This window comes from Colius striatus, chromosome 10, assembly GCF_028858725.1.
Source record: "Colius striatus isolate bColStr4 chromosome 10, bColStr4.1.hap1, whole genome shotgun sequence".
Classification (NCBI taxonomy): domain Eukaryota; kingdom Metazoa; phylum Chordata; class Aves; order Coliiformes; family Coliidae; genus Colius; species Colius striatus.
This window is the reverse complement of record NC_084768.1, coordinates 13,927,155-13,944,372: the sequence shown is the minus strand read 5'-3', so window position 1 is coordinate 13,944,372 and position 17,218 is coordinate 13,927,155. Positions and strand designations below refer to the sequence as shown.

The window sequence follows — 17,218 nt, the reverse complement described above, 5'->3', positions numbered from 1 at the left end:
TCTTTTCAATGAAAACTAACAAAGCACATAACCATTTGTTACTGAACAGTACACAGACTTCTCCACCCTTCTCAAATTGCCTAAAGAAAAACCTACCAGAAATTAATTGAATCAAATGGCTACTTCCAGGACAAGATAAAGTAACAAAGGGACATACAAGATCATCTGTGATATCCCTAGTGTGGTATGAATAAGTGTGAGTAGTTTGCTATCATCCAGATCAGTTTTTTGTTGGAGGGATGAGTTTGGACTGCATCTTGATAAAGCAGATCTTCTAGGGGAGAACAACAGGCTTGCTAACTAATCACTAGTATGTGTGGAAACAGGCATACCAGATAGCCACTTTGCAAGGTACTGAGAGTCAATAATCCTGACAAAGCTAAAGCCAAGAGGAGAGTGTTGAAAAGAGATAACAATTGAAAAGTCAGCTCAGGTCTTCTAAGCCCAAGTTTCAACAAGCAACATTTTATGTAAAACTTGTGACAGCTATTGAAGGAACCACAAAAAATGGCTTTTAAGGAAAAGGGAAGGATTGGTTTAAGCATTTGGAAGCAAATATACCCTGCTGCTTTCAATGAAAAAGCACTCTTAATGACTTAAAAGATGCTCCCTCAAATTCAGTGCATGCATAAAGTTGAGGTAAGGGAAGCCTGATTGTGTTCATGTACCGTGTGTTTTCCTTAATGAAAAAACAAAGAAGATTTTATTAGGTACAGTACTGCACAATTAAAAAATAAATCAGTTGGAAGTTTTTATTAAACCCCTGTTAACCGAATAATCAGCCCTCCAGGGAGGAGCAGAGCTGTTGAAAAAAGAAACAGCACATCAGCTGTAATGCATTCTCTTTTTTTGCCAGGCTTTGTATCTTGACACTGAAGGCATCACTCGCAAATATTTGTCTTGCTAGGAACCCAAGAGGATCCAACGACACAGCACCGAGAACCAAGTTGAATTAATGAATGGCTGCAGTTGTAGAAGGGTGTGACAGTCAGGAAGAATGTCTACCCTGCCCCTGGAGATGTTTGGAGCTGTGCTCATTCTCTTGGGGTCTAACTTAACAATGCCAAGCCCATCACTAAACCATGTCCCTCAGCGTCTTGTCTACACATCTCTAAAATATCTCCAGGGATACGGTGACTCGGCCACCTTCCCGGACAGCCTATTCCAGTGTTTAACAGCTCTCTCTGTGAAAACATTCTTCCTCCAATCTAAACCTCCACTGGTGCAACTTGAGGCCATTTCATCTTGTCTTATCACTCATTACTTGGGAGAAGAGATTGACCGCCACCTCACTACAATCTCCTGTCAGGTAGCTGTAGAGAGTGATCATGTCTCCTCTCAGACTCCTCCAGGCTAAACAAGTCCACTTCTGTCAGCCACTCCTCATCAGACCTGTTCTCCAGACCCTTCACCAGCTTTGTTGACCATTTCTGGACACATTCCAGCACCCCAATGTCCTTCTTGTAGTGAGGGGCTCAAAACTGAACACTCTGAGGTGTAGCCTCACCAGTGCTGAGTACAAGGGCATAATCTCTTCCCTGGTTCTGCTGGTCACACTATATCTGATCCAAGCCGCACTAATTCTGATCCAAGCCGCACTATGGACTCTCAAACTTTATGCTGTATTTTATGTACTGTTTGTTGATCCTAAATCAGTTGAACAGGATTGGTTATGGAAAGCTGACAGGGTATGGCTGTTACAGGCAGGTGTGTGATTTCGAGCACAGAAATACACCCCAGAACCCAGAGGCACAATGGCTGTGAATGTCTCTTGTCCTATAAAAGATTTCAGTGTTCTCAGCCTGGATGCTTGTCACTTTCTCTGAAAATGTGTTCATCCTTAAGTTTTCATGAATGCAAATGTCAAGTGTTGCTTTTTCACAGGTCACTAAATTCATTTATACAATGAAACTAAATTGCACTAATTTGTCTAAATTTATCTGCAGTTGATTTAACTTCCCATTACAAAGGTAGCTGTACTCCATCTTGTGAGTTAATTAAGTCTGCTTCTTGGACCATTTGTGTTTTGGCAAATCAGCTAATATATTTCCAATCCTTGCTTAAATCCATTACTTATTTCAAATCCTGGTAGTGACCCTGTTCAGTATAGTTCACTGGCTCAAATGTTCCCATAGTCATATTTTAAGAACTACAGTACTTGCACTGTTAACACTGTCATAAAGGAATCTAAGATGATCCTATGAAACATGTTGATTCTCTTAATAGCATGTTTATGCTCAATAAAATAGTCTTTTTATGTTATGGAACATGCTCTGAAGCTCTGTCTAATAACTAATCCATGTTGCATATAAGCACTTGGGCAAGACAAATGTTTAGAAAATAAATTTCAAGTGGAATATAACAGAAATAATTTACTGAAGAACTGATTAGCATTACAATGATTAGCATTACAATGATTACATTTCAGTTCTGCTCTCAGTAGAGTGCTTCTAATACAAATTTTATGGCAACCTTACACTGAGTTTCAAGACAGGTTGTTGCTCTTAGCAACAATTTTAACATGTCATACAGGACAGCAATGAAAAAAATGTATTTTAATCTATAAAAATATTCAGTTTTCTTTTAGCATTTACAGTTATACAGTTAATTACTACTGGATTTTACAGGTATAACATATGAATTAGATTGATATGGAGGCATCAAAGCATTAGAAATGCTGTGTTTACATTAGCCACCAAGAACTAAGATTTCCTGCAATATCACTGTGTCATAGCTTCTGATAAAGCTCATAGCTCAGCAATTATTTTTGTAAGCAATTTATTAAGTAGATTAGACTTTCAAGGAACTGACCGGAACTCATCCAAAATCACAACCAATTTATGCAAATTGTTTAGCTTTTGCCAACCTGTTTGTCAGCGCCAACACCTTTATGCCACTTCTTTCCTATTCTTGCTTTTCAGTATTTAGCTTATTTAACTAGGGAATGTACAGGTCATTATTATTAATACAATGCCATGCACTGGGAATGACATTTTAGCTTTGGAATCAACCTCTTGCCTCTAGGAATGAAGAGGTACACAAAAGAGGTGTGTCACTTAACTGAGAAAGCTAGTAGTCTTTATTCTTGTGTGCTTGAAGCTCATGCCTAGAAACCTGGTTGTTTTAGATAATGAAGTTTTTATCATTCCCCCCATCACCCCTGCCTTAATCTTTATCTGATCTTTAGCTGATTTCAAACATTATAAAAAATAGCCTTATGGGTGTGTTTTGTAGGCTAATTAGCTTGGGAATCCCCTTTCAAATCTTCAAGATACGTCCTAATCTTTCTGTCTGAAGCAGTAGTCTTTGCAAGTAGTAGAAAAAAGTACCCCCCCCAGCCCCATTATAAAAATGAGATACTAAATGTTTTGCTGCTACCAGATTTCATCCTGTTTCATTAATTTCTTCTTCCTTAGTAGCCCCTAGATGAAGCTGGAAGGGGACTTTTTACAAGTGTGTGTAGTGACAGGAGAAGAAATTACAGCTTAAAACTGAAGATAAGATATTAGGAAGAAGCTCTCCAATGTGAGGGCAGTGAGGCACTGGAACAGGTTGCCCAAAGAGGCTGCGGATGCCCCATTCCTGGAAGTGTTCAAGGCCAGGTTGGATGCGGCTTTGAGCAACCTGGTCTAGTGGAAGGCATCCCTGCCCATGGCAGGGGGTTTGAACTGGATGATCTTTAAGGTCCCTTCCAACCCAAACCATTCTGTGATTACAAATAACTGAAGTTACTATTTCTGCCAGTTTATGGCAGATGAATGTTCCCATAAACAGAGGAGAAATTAGACTGATGATTTTCTCTACTATACTGTGGTATACACATGAATGGCTAAAAGTGCCACTGCCCACTTATCTCTTGTGCAGGTGGTGGCTGCAAGACCATGAGAAACAGCTGAGGGAGGAAGCCTTGCAGAGGCAAGATGGTCCTGTTTTGGCTGTAAGTTGCAGGTGGTCCTGCTCTGGCAAGGGGGGTTGGACCAGATGATCTTTTGAGGCCTCTTCCAACCCTTAAGATTCTGTGATCAAGCGGACAAACAGCTTTAAAAGAGTTTCAGCAGGCCACAGTGCCCAGAGACCTTTACCTAACTAACTATATATTAATATTAAAGTTAACACTCCTTTGACACCCCAAAGTATGATATTGAGCAAAAAGAGGTACATGCTAAACATATATGATTATGTTCCTCGACTCTCCACCCAAATCATGTTAAATGTCACTGCAGGGAGGGGGCAGAAGAATTTAGGGTATAAAAGTCCCTAGGGAGAGAGAGCTTTTGAGAGTTTTCTCTCCCTTGCTTTTCAAGTCTACTTAGAAAGACACAGCAGGGAGAAAGGGACTGAGGTCTAAGACGAGATAGTTGATGGGCTGTACTACTCCTCCTCCTCCCCTTCAAGATAGGGTCACCTTCTTGGTAAGGATTGTGCTCTTCATTCTGCAGTGAGGAATCCCTGGGATAAGCATTGCTGCCATTTTAATAATATATTAGTGCTACTGCAGTAAGTGTATTTATCAAAGGCAATCTTGAATCTGTTCTGTCTGTCACCTTATTAAATTACCTATTTTTTAGACTTCTGAAATTGTGGCTCGTTAAACCACATTCTAACCCTTGACTTTGTGAAGCTGCTTTCAGTGAAAATCCCTGAGGGGGACTCTGACAGGCAAACACCAAGCTCTTGCCCTTCATGTAACATCTATCTATCTAATTATTGTTTTAATAAAGATAGTCAATTTTACAGGAAAATATTTCGCCTAGAATTTTTTTTCTCTTTTTGACTGCTATTTGCTAAGACATTTATGACCTTATCGACCTACATAACCCTCATGGTATACCTGGAAGGCAGTCAAGGATGCCATCTCTGACAAGAAATGCTGTGAAGTTACAAATGAACATTTTCCTGTTCCCCTCAAGTAAAATACTTCGGAGCGATGCTATGGATTTTCACTGCTTTGATTTTTAGTTTAAATTCTTTTGCAGTCCTCTGTCTCTCAAAGGCTTTCTCTTTGAAGAAATTCAAGCCTCAGTAGGCACAAAGAATAAATAAATACCCCAAACCCCTGATTTATATTCACACAAAGTTTCATAATTAGTAGCAATTATTAGAGGATAGGACTGGCTTTCTGTTGAACACTGAGGTATCATCTGCAGCTGAAATACAGCTGACAAGTGGAATCAATGGACTTAGAATGTTTTCCTATTAATAACACAGTTTCATGGACTATCCATAGTATTTTAAGGTGACAATGTGTTAGGTGGGTTGTATGAACTTTCCAAATGTAAAGAAGTTTATTTTATCCTTAGTTGTGCACATGCTTGAGGTTGGTCAAGACTTCACTACAGTACATACATCCACATTTGAGGAATATGAAAAAGGCATCCATTAATGTCAAATGTGGTATAAAAAATGTGGTTTCTGAAATCTTAAATTAACTCACCTGCTGCAGCCTCTTTGTTTGCAAATAATTTATTGTCAACTGCTGAACTTATGTCAAAGAACACTTCTTCTTCATCTCTGTCTGCATCAAACTATTAAAGAAAAAAGAAAAAGTTGGCAATCAGACATTGCTTACTACTTGGCTGACCACCAATGTGTAACATGGCTTCTCACTCCAAGCCTTCTTAATGAGAACCTTTGTATTTTTCTGTGTGCTGTCCATTGCTTTAAGTATAATTTTAATTTTGACTGAAAACTAATTTTGTAAAATATGTTGCCCATTTTTAATAACTTTTCAGAAACAGAAGCTACAGCAAAATTGACTTGCTCTCAGTGAATGAAGTTTCAAAGCAGGAAGTAAAACTCCTAATACATGTTACTTTTTTATCCATTAGATGGTTGAAAAGAATAACAGCATAGAGACCAGAAATGTGATTACTTTATTATTTTTCATTTTCAGAGGTTAGCAAAACTATTTAATTTGCAAGTGAAAAATTTTTAGCAACTTCTTAATTATCTGAAACTATTTTTTTGGTGATATCTGTTTGTACGATTTCTTCAAGTAATTGAACAAAATTCTTAGGAAATAGTAGAGTATTTTTAAAAGTCCTATATTGTATAGAACAGCTTTCCTTGCTCTCGCTCTAGCGTAAAGTGTATTGTCTCAGTGATAAGCTGATAAAATGAAAAAAGAAACTCCTTTAAAATGGCAAATCATTTCTTATAATTTAAACTTTTTTCATTTAGTCTATCTTTTGCCTGAATTGTGATACAGATTCTCCCAAGTTTTTTTCTTTTATGGACATGTGACATGCTTGACAGTGGGTTTGTTTTTTATCGTATTTATCAAGCATCATTCATTTAGATCATCACTTATTGAGGCTTTCTTTGGGAAAAAAAATGGACTGTTTATTACTATTGCTCTAGATTTTTTCTTGAATTGAGACCAGGTAAATTACTATGGAAAAAGGGAACACTAAGTTGCAAAAGCAATTAATTTATGACCACACGCTTGCCTTGCTGTGTAAGAGTCATTGTTTAGGATGCAGAATGAACCTCATGGCAAAAAGCATTACACTAGTTATTGCAAGCTCATGAACTTCAATGAGCTCTTTCTTCTAAGACTGCTGAGCACCATGTAGATGTCTCATGAATATCTGCCTGTCTCATGGTAAAAATATTAGGCAGGGAAAAGCCATGGAGAGAGAAGTTGAAACCCTACTAGTAACTTTGCTGCAGAAGCTAACGTTTCCAGAGATTAAGTTGTTTTCGAAACATCTGCCTCAGAATATAGCATGATACTTAGTGAGTTAATTTTTAGAGAGGTACTAAATTGGTTGTTTGACACTCACCATTGCAAAATCAGTATCACTCTTTTCGTTATGCCTTATGATGACTTTAGTATCATCTCTATTATTTGAGTTGCTCTGCTGCTGGTAATGAAATTTGCTTTCTTATGAAATTTTCTATCAGCACTTCAAGGCAAATATCACCCCAAGAATAATGATTTAGAGTGGCAGATGTCAGAAATAGTTCAAAAATAGTAAAAAAAAAAAATCAGAGACAATTCTACAAACTGTCTGAAGGGAAGAAAATGGAAGCTTGAGGGAGGCCAGAGTATACTAGAGAGAGGCAACCATTGCAGAAAGTTTGCTGCCAACAAGCTTAACTCTCAAAACCAATCTAAGTGCTCAAATCTTAATTGGTATTATTCCTGATTGAAATCTTTAAGGTCTTAATATTTGGCTTTATGCTTATCTCAGCCCTAGAGGTCATTTCTATCAGAGATCAACCTACTCTAATTATCAATAGATGGCATTTTCTGACAGCTTCTTGGAATGGAGCTCCTGGCTCTGACCTTGAGGACCATTCAAAAGTTCATCTTGTGATGCAGTTCGTCTTGTGACACAGCAGAGTTGTCCATCTGTCCTGGGAAGACATTAATCTATTCTTGAGTAGTTCTTTTGCCATTCAGTGTTAAAACTCAAAGCGTTATTTTTGATTTATTAAGCAGAAACTTGTTTGGTTTTGCCTATTAGAAGGATTACAACTTAACTTGTGTGGAAGAATAGGTCTTAAATGAAGCCTCAATTGTTGAGCAATCAATTAACCATGAACAAGACAGCAGCTTTGGAATTTCCTTGCTGATAAGAAAAGTGTATTGATTTCTGTGAATTATTCTCTGCTGGACTGATTCTAAGGAAGTGTGGGAATATGCCTTCCTTCAGTTGCTTCTCAGCAAAAAATGTACACATTTCATTAGATATGCTAGGGGGGATATCATATATATTATGTTTGTGGGTGTGTGTACATAGAAAAAACAGTAAATTGTAATCAGGTTGTCTCTGATCATTACTGTGTAGGTCACATCACACTTTGAGAGATAACAGGCTTGCCTTCTCATTAGTAGCATTCCTCTGAATAATCCAGTTTACCACAAAAAAACACATGATCAATCTCAAAATGTTCTGAAGGTTCCAAGAATTTAAACCGATCAACTTCCCCCATTCAAAGAACACCAGCTGTGCGTCAGTACTCTGAAAAATCTGGCCTTTGCAATGAAAGCGTATACTGTCACCCAAAGAAAATCAATTATTTGGAGCTTGCACATACTCATTTTTCCCCTCACAAAATGAGAACTGTAATACCCTGAGACACAGGAAGGCAAGGTAGCTTTCATAGGGAAATTGTTTTTGAAATAAACTAACCGTGTGAGTTCTGTACTTCATTGAATTGCTGAACATTTAAAAATGAAATCCTTTGATAATTGTTGGAGGCTTGAATAAAACATAAAAGGTACTCAAAAAAAAAAAAAAACAGCAGTATAAAGGCCATATTTTTAGCAGAACAATAGTTTGCTTTCCCTACTGAAAACACATCCCTACTTGCTTCAAAACATAGCTCTGCAACTAATTTATCTACTAGTATGTTTATGGATGGCTCATTTTAATTATAGCCAAGGCCTATGTTTTATAGAAATATAATTTTATTAAACGTGCCACTGAAAGCATCTGCTATAGACAAGACATATCAGCTGTACTGTTATCTGAACTGATATCTTTACCAGTGATGCAGGAAGAAGCAAAGTGTTTGAGCTCAATGGGGTTTGAGGTATGAACTCACTCTAAAGTGTCTCCCTCAACTAGGCACTAATGGGGTTTTGTACTTTGCTACCTTTGTTTTGTTGGGGCAGGAAAAGATGAGGGGGGATCTTGGGGAACAAAAAAATTTCTTTAGGAAACCAGACAAAATCTCTGAGCCAAGACAGGTTTCACAAACTTTTCTGAAGTCCATTTAGCAGCTATGCTTGGTAGGAGTCCAGTAAAGTCCTCCCCTTGCACAATATATACATGTGGAAGCTGCAGAACAGCAATCTCCAGATCACTTCTATGAGTGATCCTACTTCCAAGATTTATCTGCCTGTGATCAAAGTGGACCTGCTTTGGCAGGGGAGTTGGACTAGATGATCTCTAAAGGTCTCTTCCAACCCCTACCATTCTGTGATTCTATGAAAGTACAAAAGACTTGTTCTACCTCAATCAGTTGAATAATGGTGTTTCTGTGGGAAGAACAGGTAATACAGCATCACATGGGAGGATGTGAATTTACCGCACCCACACACTGTAGTTACACCACATGCTGTTCTGCTCCCACCTGCTTCAGGGGAACACATCCCACAGATTAAAGTAGGAACAAGAACAGATCTTGGAAGTCTCAAAGGTTTCCTTTTAGTTGAGTTTCAGGTTCTTTTGCTTTGTTCTTACATCATGATTTAGTAAAGAAATGACTAATAGAAGTCATGTTCCTCAGTGTGTGTATATATATATATTTATTTCTTAATAAATGACTGACATAATGATGAATTTTCTAGGTAGTTTATCTCAGTTTCATGTGAACAATTAGAGGATTTGATGCTATCACAGTGTTGTATATAAAAATGAGGTAAAATATTTTCCAAGTCTGTGTTATAAATACTTTTTCTTGGGAAAGCAAGTTTTACTTATTGCTCTCAGAGAGAAAATGATTAGTGTTTCTAAATAAGCTCCAATAAATCCTAGTCAACAGAATGAGCTTCACAGAAAACTTGTGTCATAATAAATATAATGAATCTCACTGGTTAATGATGATAACTGGAGGTTTGGTAATACCACATACTGACTTTGAAAAGTACACAGCTCTTTCTTTATGTCTATAGGGGGGCAAGCATCAAGCAAACTGCACTTAACTAGAACTTTGGGTGACAGTGAAGTCACTCTGGCTGGCATTGCCTCTTACAGACTGATTCACCCCAATGACACTGCTGGTCTTTGTAAGTGATTCAATCAAAATGACAGCCCCAAAATAGATGGAGGTCATAGTAGTCCTTCAAATTGGTGTACAGGAAAACTAGAAAGAAATCTGTTTGCAACGGAGTTGCAGGAAATTCTTGTTTGTGCATTTTGAAATAAAGTTAGAAATGGAGAAAGCATAAAAAAACCCCAAGCAAACAGGTATAGTTAGATGGCATTTGGAACAGTAGATGAAAATATTCTCTATTTTAGAACATGACGGATGTTAATGACACGAAAGTAAGCCACATCCAAATTAAAATAACAGCATTGGGCTATTTGCTCTACCACAACATTTCCATCTACCTCAAAATCAAATAAGATTACAGGACTTGTATGATGAATGCTCTATTTTCTCTCTTTGCAGGCAAATACTCCAACAATAACTGCAATTCATAGATGCCTAAGTGTTTTCTCAGTCATTAAAACATATATAATGTCACTTGAAGAAATGTGAAAAACATTATATGTTTAAAGGCATGGGTGATATGATTACCAGACCTATTTTTTGCAAGCAAGATAGTATTTGTGTACTCTCCTATGCTGTCTTGATCTTGCCTCAGTAGGAAGTTATTTGTCGCTGGCCTTCAAGAGTAGGAATAAGTACAGAGTGCTAAACCTCAATGCTGGTCAGGAAAAAAAGAATGGAGTGGCTTTGAATTGTTCTTTTAAGCCACATCCTGAGGCCCAGACCTTTCTATGGTCTTTGACTGGTCTTTGGATGTGGAAAAATAGGCCAGTAGACCTCCAGTCATATATACAGGATAGGGGATTTTTTTTTTTCCTCAGACAATGCAATGTTTGAAGGGAGATTTGTAGTAAAAAATTAAGGGAACAGGAGTTGGCTTATGCTGCTTAATCAGAAGACCTACTTAGATGTATGAACAAGAATGCTAAATGGAAGCCAATGATAAGATAACACAATGGTGTTTGGTGCAGGGGTGGTAGCTCCTGGAGGCTCAGTGAAGTGCTAATACCCACAACTGATCACCTAGAGTGACTTCTAGATGGGCTATGAGACTGATTAATTGACTACCATTAGAATTAGGGCTAGGATCTGAGAAAGATAAAAAACGAATTTGTTTCCTGTACCTTTCCATGGGAATGAGAAATTTTGGAAGAAGTTACTATATGCAGCAGACAAAATTGCTCTACATAGCCATAGCTATCACTTCTGACTTTATAATTCATTAATCGCTACATGTGGAAGTGAAGCAAAATAATTTTTTAGGAAGGGGACAAATCATCCATATATTATGATCTGAAATGGAGAAATAATTTAATTTTAAATTTAAAAAAGGGTTAAGCCACAAAAAAGAGAACATGGCTTCTTGTATCACAGTTATCCCGTGCTTTTAAAAGGGACAATAGCACAATCTGACCTCTAAACTAGGTATCTTCATTTTTTGGTTGAAAGTTGACAACCCTTTAGCTAGTAACATAAAGAGATTTATAAGATTAAGCAAGTTTTAATGATTTTCAACTGGTAATGGCTACAACTGTGATAAAAAGAACTTGCTATTTTTATTCAGGCCACTTTAGGCAGTGGTTTGCGAAACCTGAAGGAGTGAAAATACAGTTTTGCAAACTAAAGGAGTGAAAGCAAGCAAGAACTAGTTTTCCTTTATCCTTGGTAATATTAAAAGGTTATGTGAAACACAGACATGAGTACCAAGGTACTGCTTTACAATTTTCAGACATCCACAAAGAAACCTCTTCATTATTGTTGTTCCATCCCTATTTTGCTTCTCTTGATAACGACAAGCTAATTGACTTGTGCCGTTACTTCTAGAGAACTATGGAAAAAGCAAAAAAAAAATTCAGCAACACGGGAAAACAGTAAAGCAATATGTGAGGAAAAAAGATATAAGATAGGATAATAACCATTGGGAAGGGAGAATGGGGAAAAAAAGAGTTGAAGCCTTGTATAGGAAAAATAATAAGCAGACTAACTGAGGAATGAAGCAAGAATATGCCAACTAGGAGCTCAGGGAACATCTCCCTGTTATAAAGTTCTTTTAATGATACTCTTTTAAAAAAATAAACCAAACACAAAAAATTCTAAAACACCACAAAAGGGAGACAGGAGACACAGGAGAGAGATATTTTTCTGTGATATAGTCTCTAGTTCTAATATTTTCTATCTTTTTTATGTGCAATACTTTGAACACTCAGATTATTTTTTTACATGATACTGTATCATGTACAGGAGAAAAACTGCAAGTGAAATTACAGTGGAGTTCACCAGTGATGTATAAAAAATTACACAATGAGTAGAGGTCATCTGGTATCAGACAGACATTTAGAAAAGAAACTAAACTGGAGATTTTATCACCATCATTAAAATCCTAAGATATTCTAAAATAAACCACTCAACACCTTATTTTTTACCACAGCAGTTCCACATCACTGCAGTCCCCATATTTATCATTAGAGTTTCTCAAGTTCCACTTGTCATCCAAGTGTCTATTGCTATTGAGTGCTACTTGTAAATAAGCATGAAAGTGAACATTCACCAGCCCTGAGTGGAGCTGACAGTTCTGCAGAGGCTGCTGCTAGCTTTTGTATAATTCAAAATACTACTACTCAAAATAGGTGCAATTTGAAGCCACTAGCTGAGTAATTTTTGAACACATTAGGTGCACACACAGAATCTAGTATAGTAAGAAAAAATGGAAATTAAGCCATCAAATTCAAATAACGTCTTCCAGTAACATTAGTGAGAACTGAAATGACCCTCAAAAAAAGTTAATATACAGTTATAACACACACTATCAGCTAATTTAAGTGCTTTATACCACAAAATGTGAAAATCCAAACATGCACTCCCCTCCACACAGAAAGATCAAACCTGCTCTGCTCCTCTAGAAACAGAGAGATGTACCCTGAAGAGATTTAGGAATTTTGTTATAGCTGATATGAAATGCTAAAATTATGTCAGATTTTGTCCAGTTCCCACTTTAGTACAAATAAGGATATCTTGAGACACTTGTAGTTCCTTTGCTTATCATCTCCCTTTTCCATTAATTGGGCAGTACAGAAACAATGCAATTGCTACAAAAGAGAGGCTTTGGGTTTGGTTCATGTTTTTTTCTTAAGGTGGTTTTCCATTATTTCATGCTAAACTCAAGAACTTTGTGCCGTGGCACACAAGTGTGATGTTCTGAAAGTTTCATTCCTTTCATGGTAAAACTGTTAAGCTAGCATCCGTAGTCATAATATGGAACAGTGTGACATCAAGTAAATGGTGTGCCTTACCTCAAGGAACAATTAAGAGTAAGTAGAACTAATAGCCTGTCTTTATAGGTTTATGTGGAGTAATAGCTTTTGATAGGCAGAAAGACAGAAAAGTTCTATCTTTATGCTCTGATCACATTGAGCAATACTGTGACTTTTATCAGTTTTCAGCTGTCAAAAATGAGCATATTAGGCAATGTTGGTGTTGAGAGTTGATGGGAAAAACACCATCCAGTTATAGACCCTTGTAGAGCAGAAAATGGGCAAACTGAAGGATAGATTTGACTGGAGGTAAAAGGAGAAATCAATAATTTGGTGCCATGGTAGGCAGAAGATTAATGAACTGGGGGGAAAGCAATTACTTATTTGGAATGGAAGCTGATGGAGGCAGGGAGTGGTACCGTAGAATGGTTTTCGAACATACATACTTTTCATAACACTAAGATGCAAAGTCTTTCTGTCTAAGCACATATTTAAGAGCACTGTTTAATTTTTTCTCCCAATAAGGATATTCATCTTAGTGGCTCGTGACTGTTATGTGGACAGCAAATATATTGCCCTTTTATTTCTGAAACAAGTTTGGCATCATGTTTTCCATTTCCTCAGGGACTCTGAGATTCTAATAGGCGTTGTCCTCCAATGTATTTGTATCTCTGACTTTTAAAAGCCAATTCAAAATGTTTCAGCCATTTCTCTACACTATTTATGGCCCTTACAATAAAAATTCTATTTCTCTCTGAGGTTGTCATCAGGAATGAGAACTGAATTAGGCAGTATATGCATTAGTTCACATAGTATTTAAGGGACATGACTTGTGTATTTGTTCTGGGTTATCTGACTGCTCAACTTCTAGAACCTTTCAAGCTATAAATACAGCCAACATTTCTACATATAAACTCTCTATATGTAAACACTTTGCAAATGACTGAAAACTTGCACCTTGATGTGTATTCCATCTGTCCAGCAGCTCCTATAGCAGTTAGTTATATTAATTATTTTTTAAGATAAATTAAAAACAAAGAGATGCTGTAGCACAGGGACATACAGAGACCTTTTCTACCTTGAAAGCACAAACAGTTTTATTTATTTTAAAAAATATTAATTCCACCATTGGAGTAATTTTCACTGTGCTTTCACTTTTTAAAGGAAATTGCCTCCAAAGAGGCAAATGGTATGACAAAAAATCAGAACAGTGGTGTCAAGCATCAAGACAGATCACTACTGAGGAACTGAAATGGAAAACTGAATTATAGTCTAAGTTAGGAGGTGCTCCATGATTTATTTGTTACTCTGTTCCTGTAGAATCCAGGAAAACATTCAGCCTGAGGGAAACATCATCTTACTCTCACCTCCACTGGGTCTAGAATAAATTGTTTCATTTTTACTTTAACGTACCTAACCCTAAAGGAAGGAGAAAGATTTTATTGATTACAGAGTCACATATGACTGGATGCTGCCGAAACCCTCATACGACTCTAACAATCCTCTGTGTCTTAGTTTGCATTATCCTTTATTTCCTCTTACATCACTGGAGGAACATTACAATGATGCTGCAAATTAGGAAGTATTAATGGAAATTTCAGTATTATGAAACCTAGACAAAGGGCAGTGCACTACAAACAAGTTGCATGAAACTCAGACAATAATGGCTGTAGTTGTCAGTTCACTACTTACAGCTCTATGACATTCAAGGAAGATCTGGAATTACTCAACTGTTCTCCAAATGCCTTTTTCTTTTTATTCTATAGCAATAATGTTTGTCCTCTGGTAGTTTTTCTTCCACTTTTATCTAGGAAGACTTTTGATGGGGCTTTGATGTGTCCTCATTCTTCAGAAATTCCTAGGAACTCAGCATATTTCAGATAAACTCAGAGACTCTTTGGGAATAAACCAGTTAAGGATGAGTTGCTTCAGTGTAATTCTTCTATTTCTTCCAGTAATACATGAGATGAGTACTGGAATGTTCCCTTTCCCTTTAGAGCACACAGTTCAGTGAAACAGCTGTGATTCAAATAAATGCTTTCCTCGATGCCTTTAATTTTTAATATTGAGTGCAACAATATTTCTCAGAGAGAATGAGCCCTAAAGCTACAAGATATTAACCAACAGGTTTGTGTATAAAGAAATTTTTGCTGAATTAAGTTTTTTTTAAAAAAAAGGTTTTCCTCTGGCTGTAGTGCTCCTGGAGCTCCCATGTCACTGTCCCACTTGCTCAAAACAAAACCAAGTAATTTTCTAGCATCAGCTCCCATAGCATGATGTTTGCAATACAGATTGCAGACAAGCACTCCAAATAAATGCATAGCAACACTGTTTTCCCAGAAAAGGTTCATACAAGCAACTGTAATTTCAATAAGGCAAGTAAACAAAATTTTAGAAAAACTCTGAAGAAAGACATTTCTTCCTATAAATACTGTTTTCTGCCAGTTATAGTTTGCACTTTGCTTCAACGAAAAGCATTGATACTGCTGCCAAATACTCTGTTTTTCTCTTTCCAGATCAATAGCATTTCTCCTGTCAGCTTTTGTGGCAGAGATTCTGAGTAAAAAACACTACAATATCGTAGGCTATTAGGTGATGTCATAACAACTATTATAAAAAAAATAATTTCAGATGATCTTAAGCCTGAGGCTGTCATGTTAACCTAGTTTTCTGACATTCTTTGGCTACCCGTCCCATTTTAAAGTAATACAGTATATGACGTTGCATTGTGCAGACAGTGAAATGCAGCTTGTGGGTCTCATCAAGACTATCCTAATTAATGATCATTAATACAATTCAATTTCCTCCTTTCACATATCATAAATCTTACTGGCCTCTCTAACTGTTATGGAGTATTATATATCAAAGGTAATTATTTTTTTCATTCTAAGGGACACACTGTTCTCCAATTGGCATGGTAAATGCTAAGCAGGACTCACTCTAAAAGACAACTAGTGATAATTTATAAAACAAAGACAAGATTTGCAGTTTTCAAGACAGTTCAAATATACTAGCTTAAAACTAGTTTTCAAAACCTTAAGTTAAAACAACAACTGTGTTCCATACAGTCTACTGCTGTGGAGGAAATGAATATTTTCTTTATGTTGGACTAGTGTTCTAGCTCCCAGAAACTTTTGGAAGTCACTATCTGAGATTCTAGAGAACTATGATCTCTTATTTGATTCTATTAGTTTTGAGAGTAGTCTCTACTGTAAAAGAAGAAAAATAATTTTTAGGAAGACCTCGGTTATTCCTAAAGCTTCTTTTGTAATACATTATGCCAAGGAAGTAGGGGAACTGACTAAATACAAATACAACAAAAGTTCCTGTGTGCATCTACACTGAACACACTAGACCTCATTCTCATTAAAAGCTCTCCACTGGGTCTTAGGATGCTGTTGACTTCCTCCTTTCTCCAGTGTGGAAAGCGAGAGCCTACACAGAGACCATTTATATATGCTGGCCTCAAAAGCAACTGATTTTGCTAATTTGTAACTGATTCCCTGATGTGAACTCAACGCTTTCTTACTTCATGTAAAATAAATTATTGCAAGCTTCTATCCCTGCATAAGACTTTTTTATGTGTCCTTTTTCATCCTAAAGCCAAATCATACACTCAGTAAAGGTTAGATTCAGATCTCATTTCACATCTCAAATGCCAGTCATTTTCCAGAAAATCTTTATATTTCAAGGTATCTTTTTTTAAATGGGCAAAGACCACCATGCTTGTGCAATTCATGGGGATAAAAGCAATTCTGCAGTCTTGTTTAACTGTGCAAATGTAAAAAGAACAACTGTAACCTTAAGCCTAAATAATAATATTTAAAAGGTATGTTATCAGAATGAAGCTGCAACAAATTGTTGTACAGCCTTAAAAAGAAACTATCAGTTAATTATATTGAAAGTTGTCTCTCGTATAACTAGTTGTTAAACCAAGGGTTTTAGTAGAGCTCTCTTTCCAAGAAACACTGACATGGTTTCTGTTACCAAGTTCTAACCTAACCTATTAAATAATATCCAGAAATACTCCCATTATTCTTATTCTGTATTATACTCATCCTACTAAATGTAGTGATTTTTCTGAGGAGTGGTCCCCTGGACATAGTTCAAGGATATAAAAGCAAACTCATTTCCGAATTCATATGGCTTCCAATCTTTCTAAAGTGCAAGAAGTATGAGAGAATATGAATTGCATAAATGAAGGAAAGCATCGCTTTACAGTACTGGAATTGCACTCA

General features: G+C 36.8%; 1 protein-coding gene across 1 annotated transcript in view; it reads right to left on the bottom strand.

Annotated features, from left to right (window-relative positions):
* AK5 (adenylate kinase 5) overlaps positions 1-17,218 on the bottom strand; it is an 86,564-nt gene that overhangs the window by 41,179 nt on the left and 28,167 nt on the right. Inside the window, exon 7 of the mRNA XM_062003410.1 lies at positions 5,435-5,525. Coding sequence (XP_061859394.1) covers positions 5,435-5,525 — 91 coding nt within the window. The remainder of the gene's footprint in view (positions 1-5,434; positions 5,526-17,218) is intronic.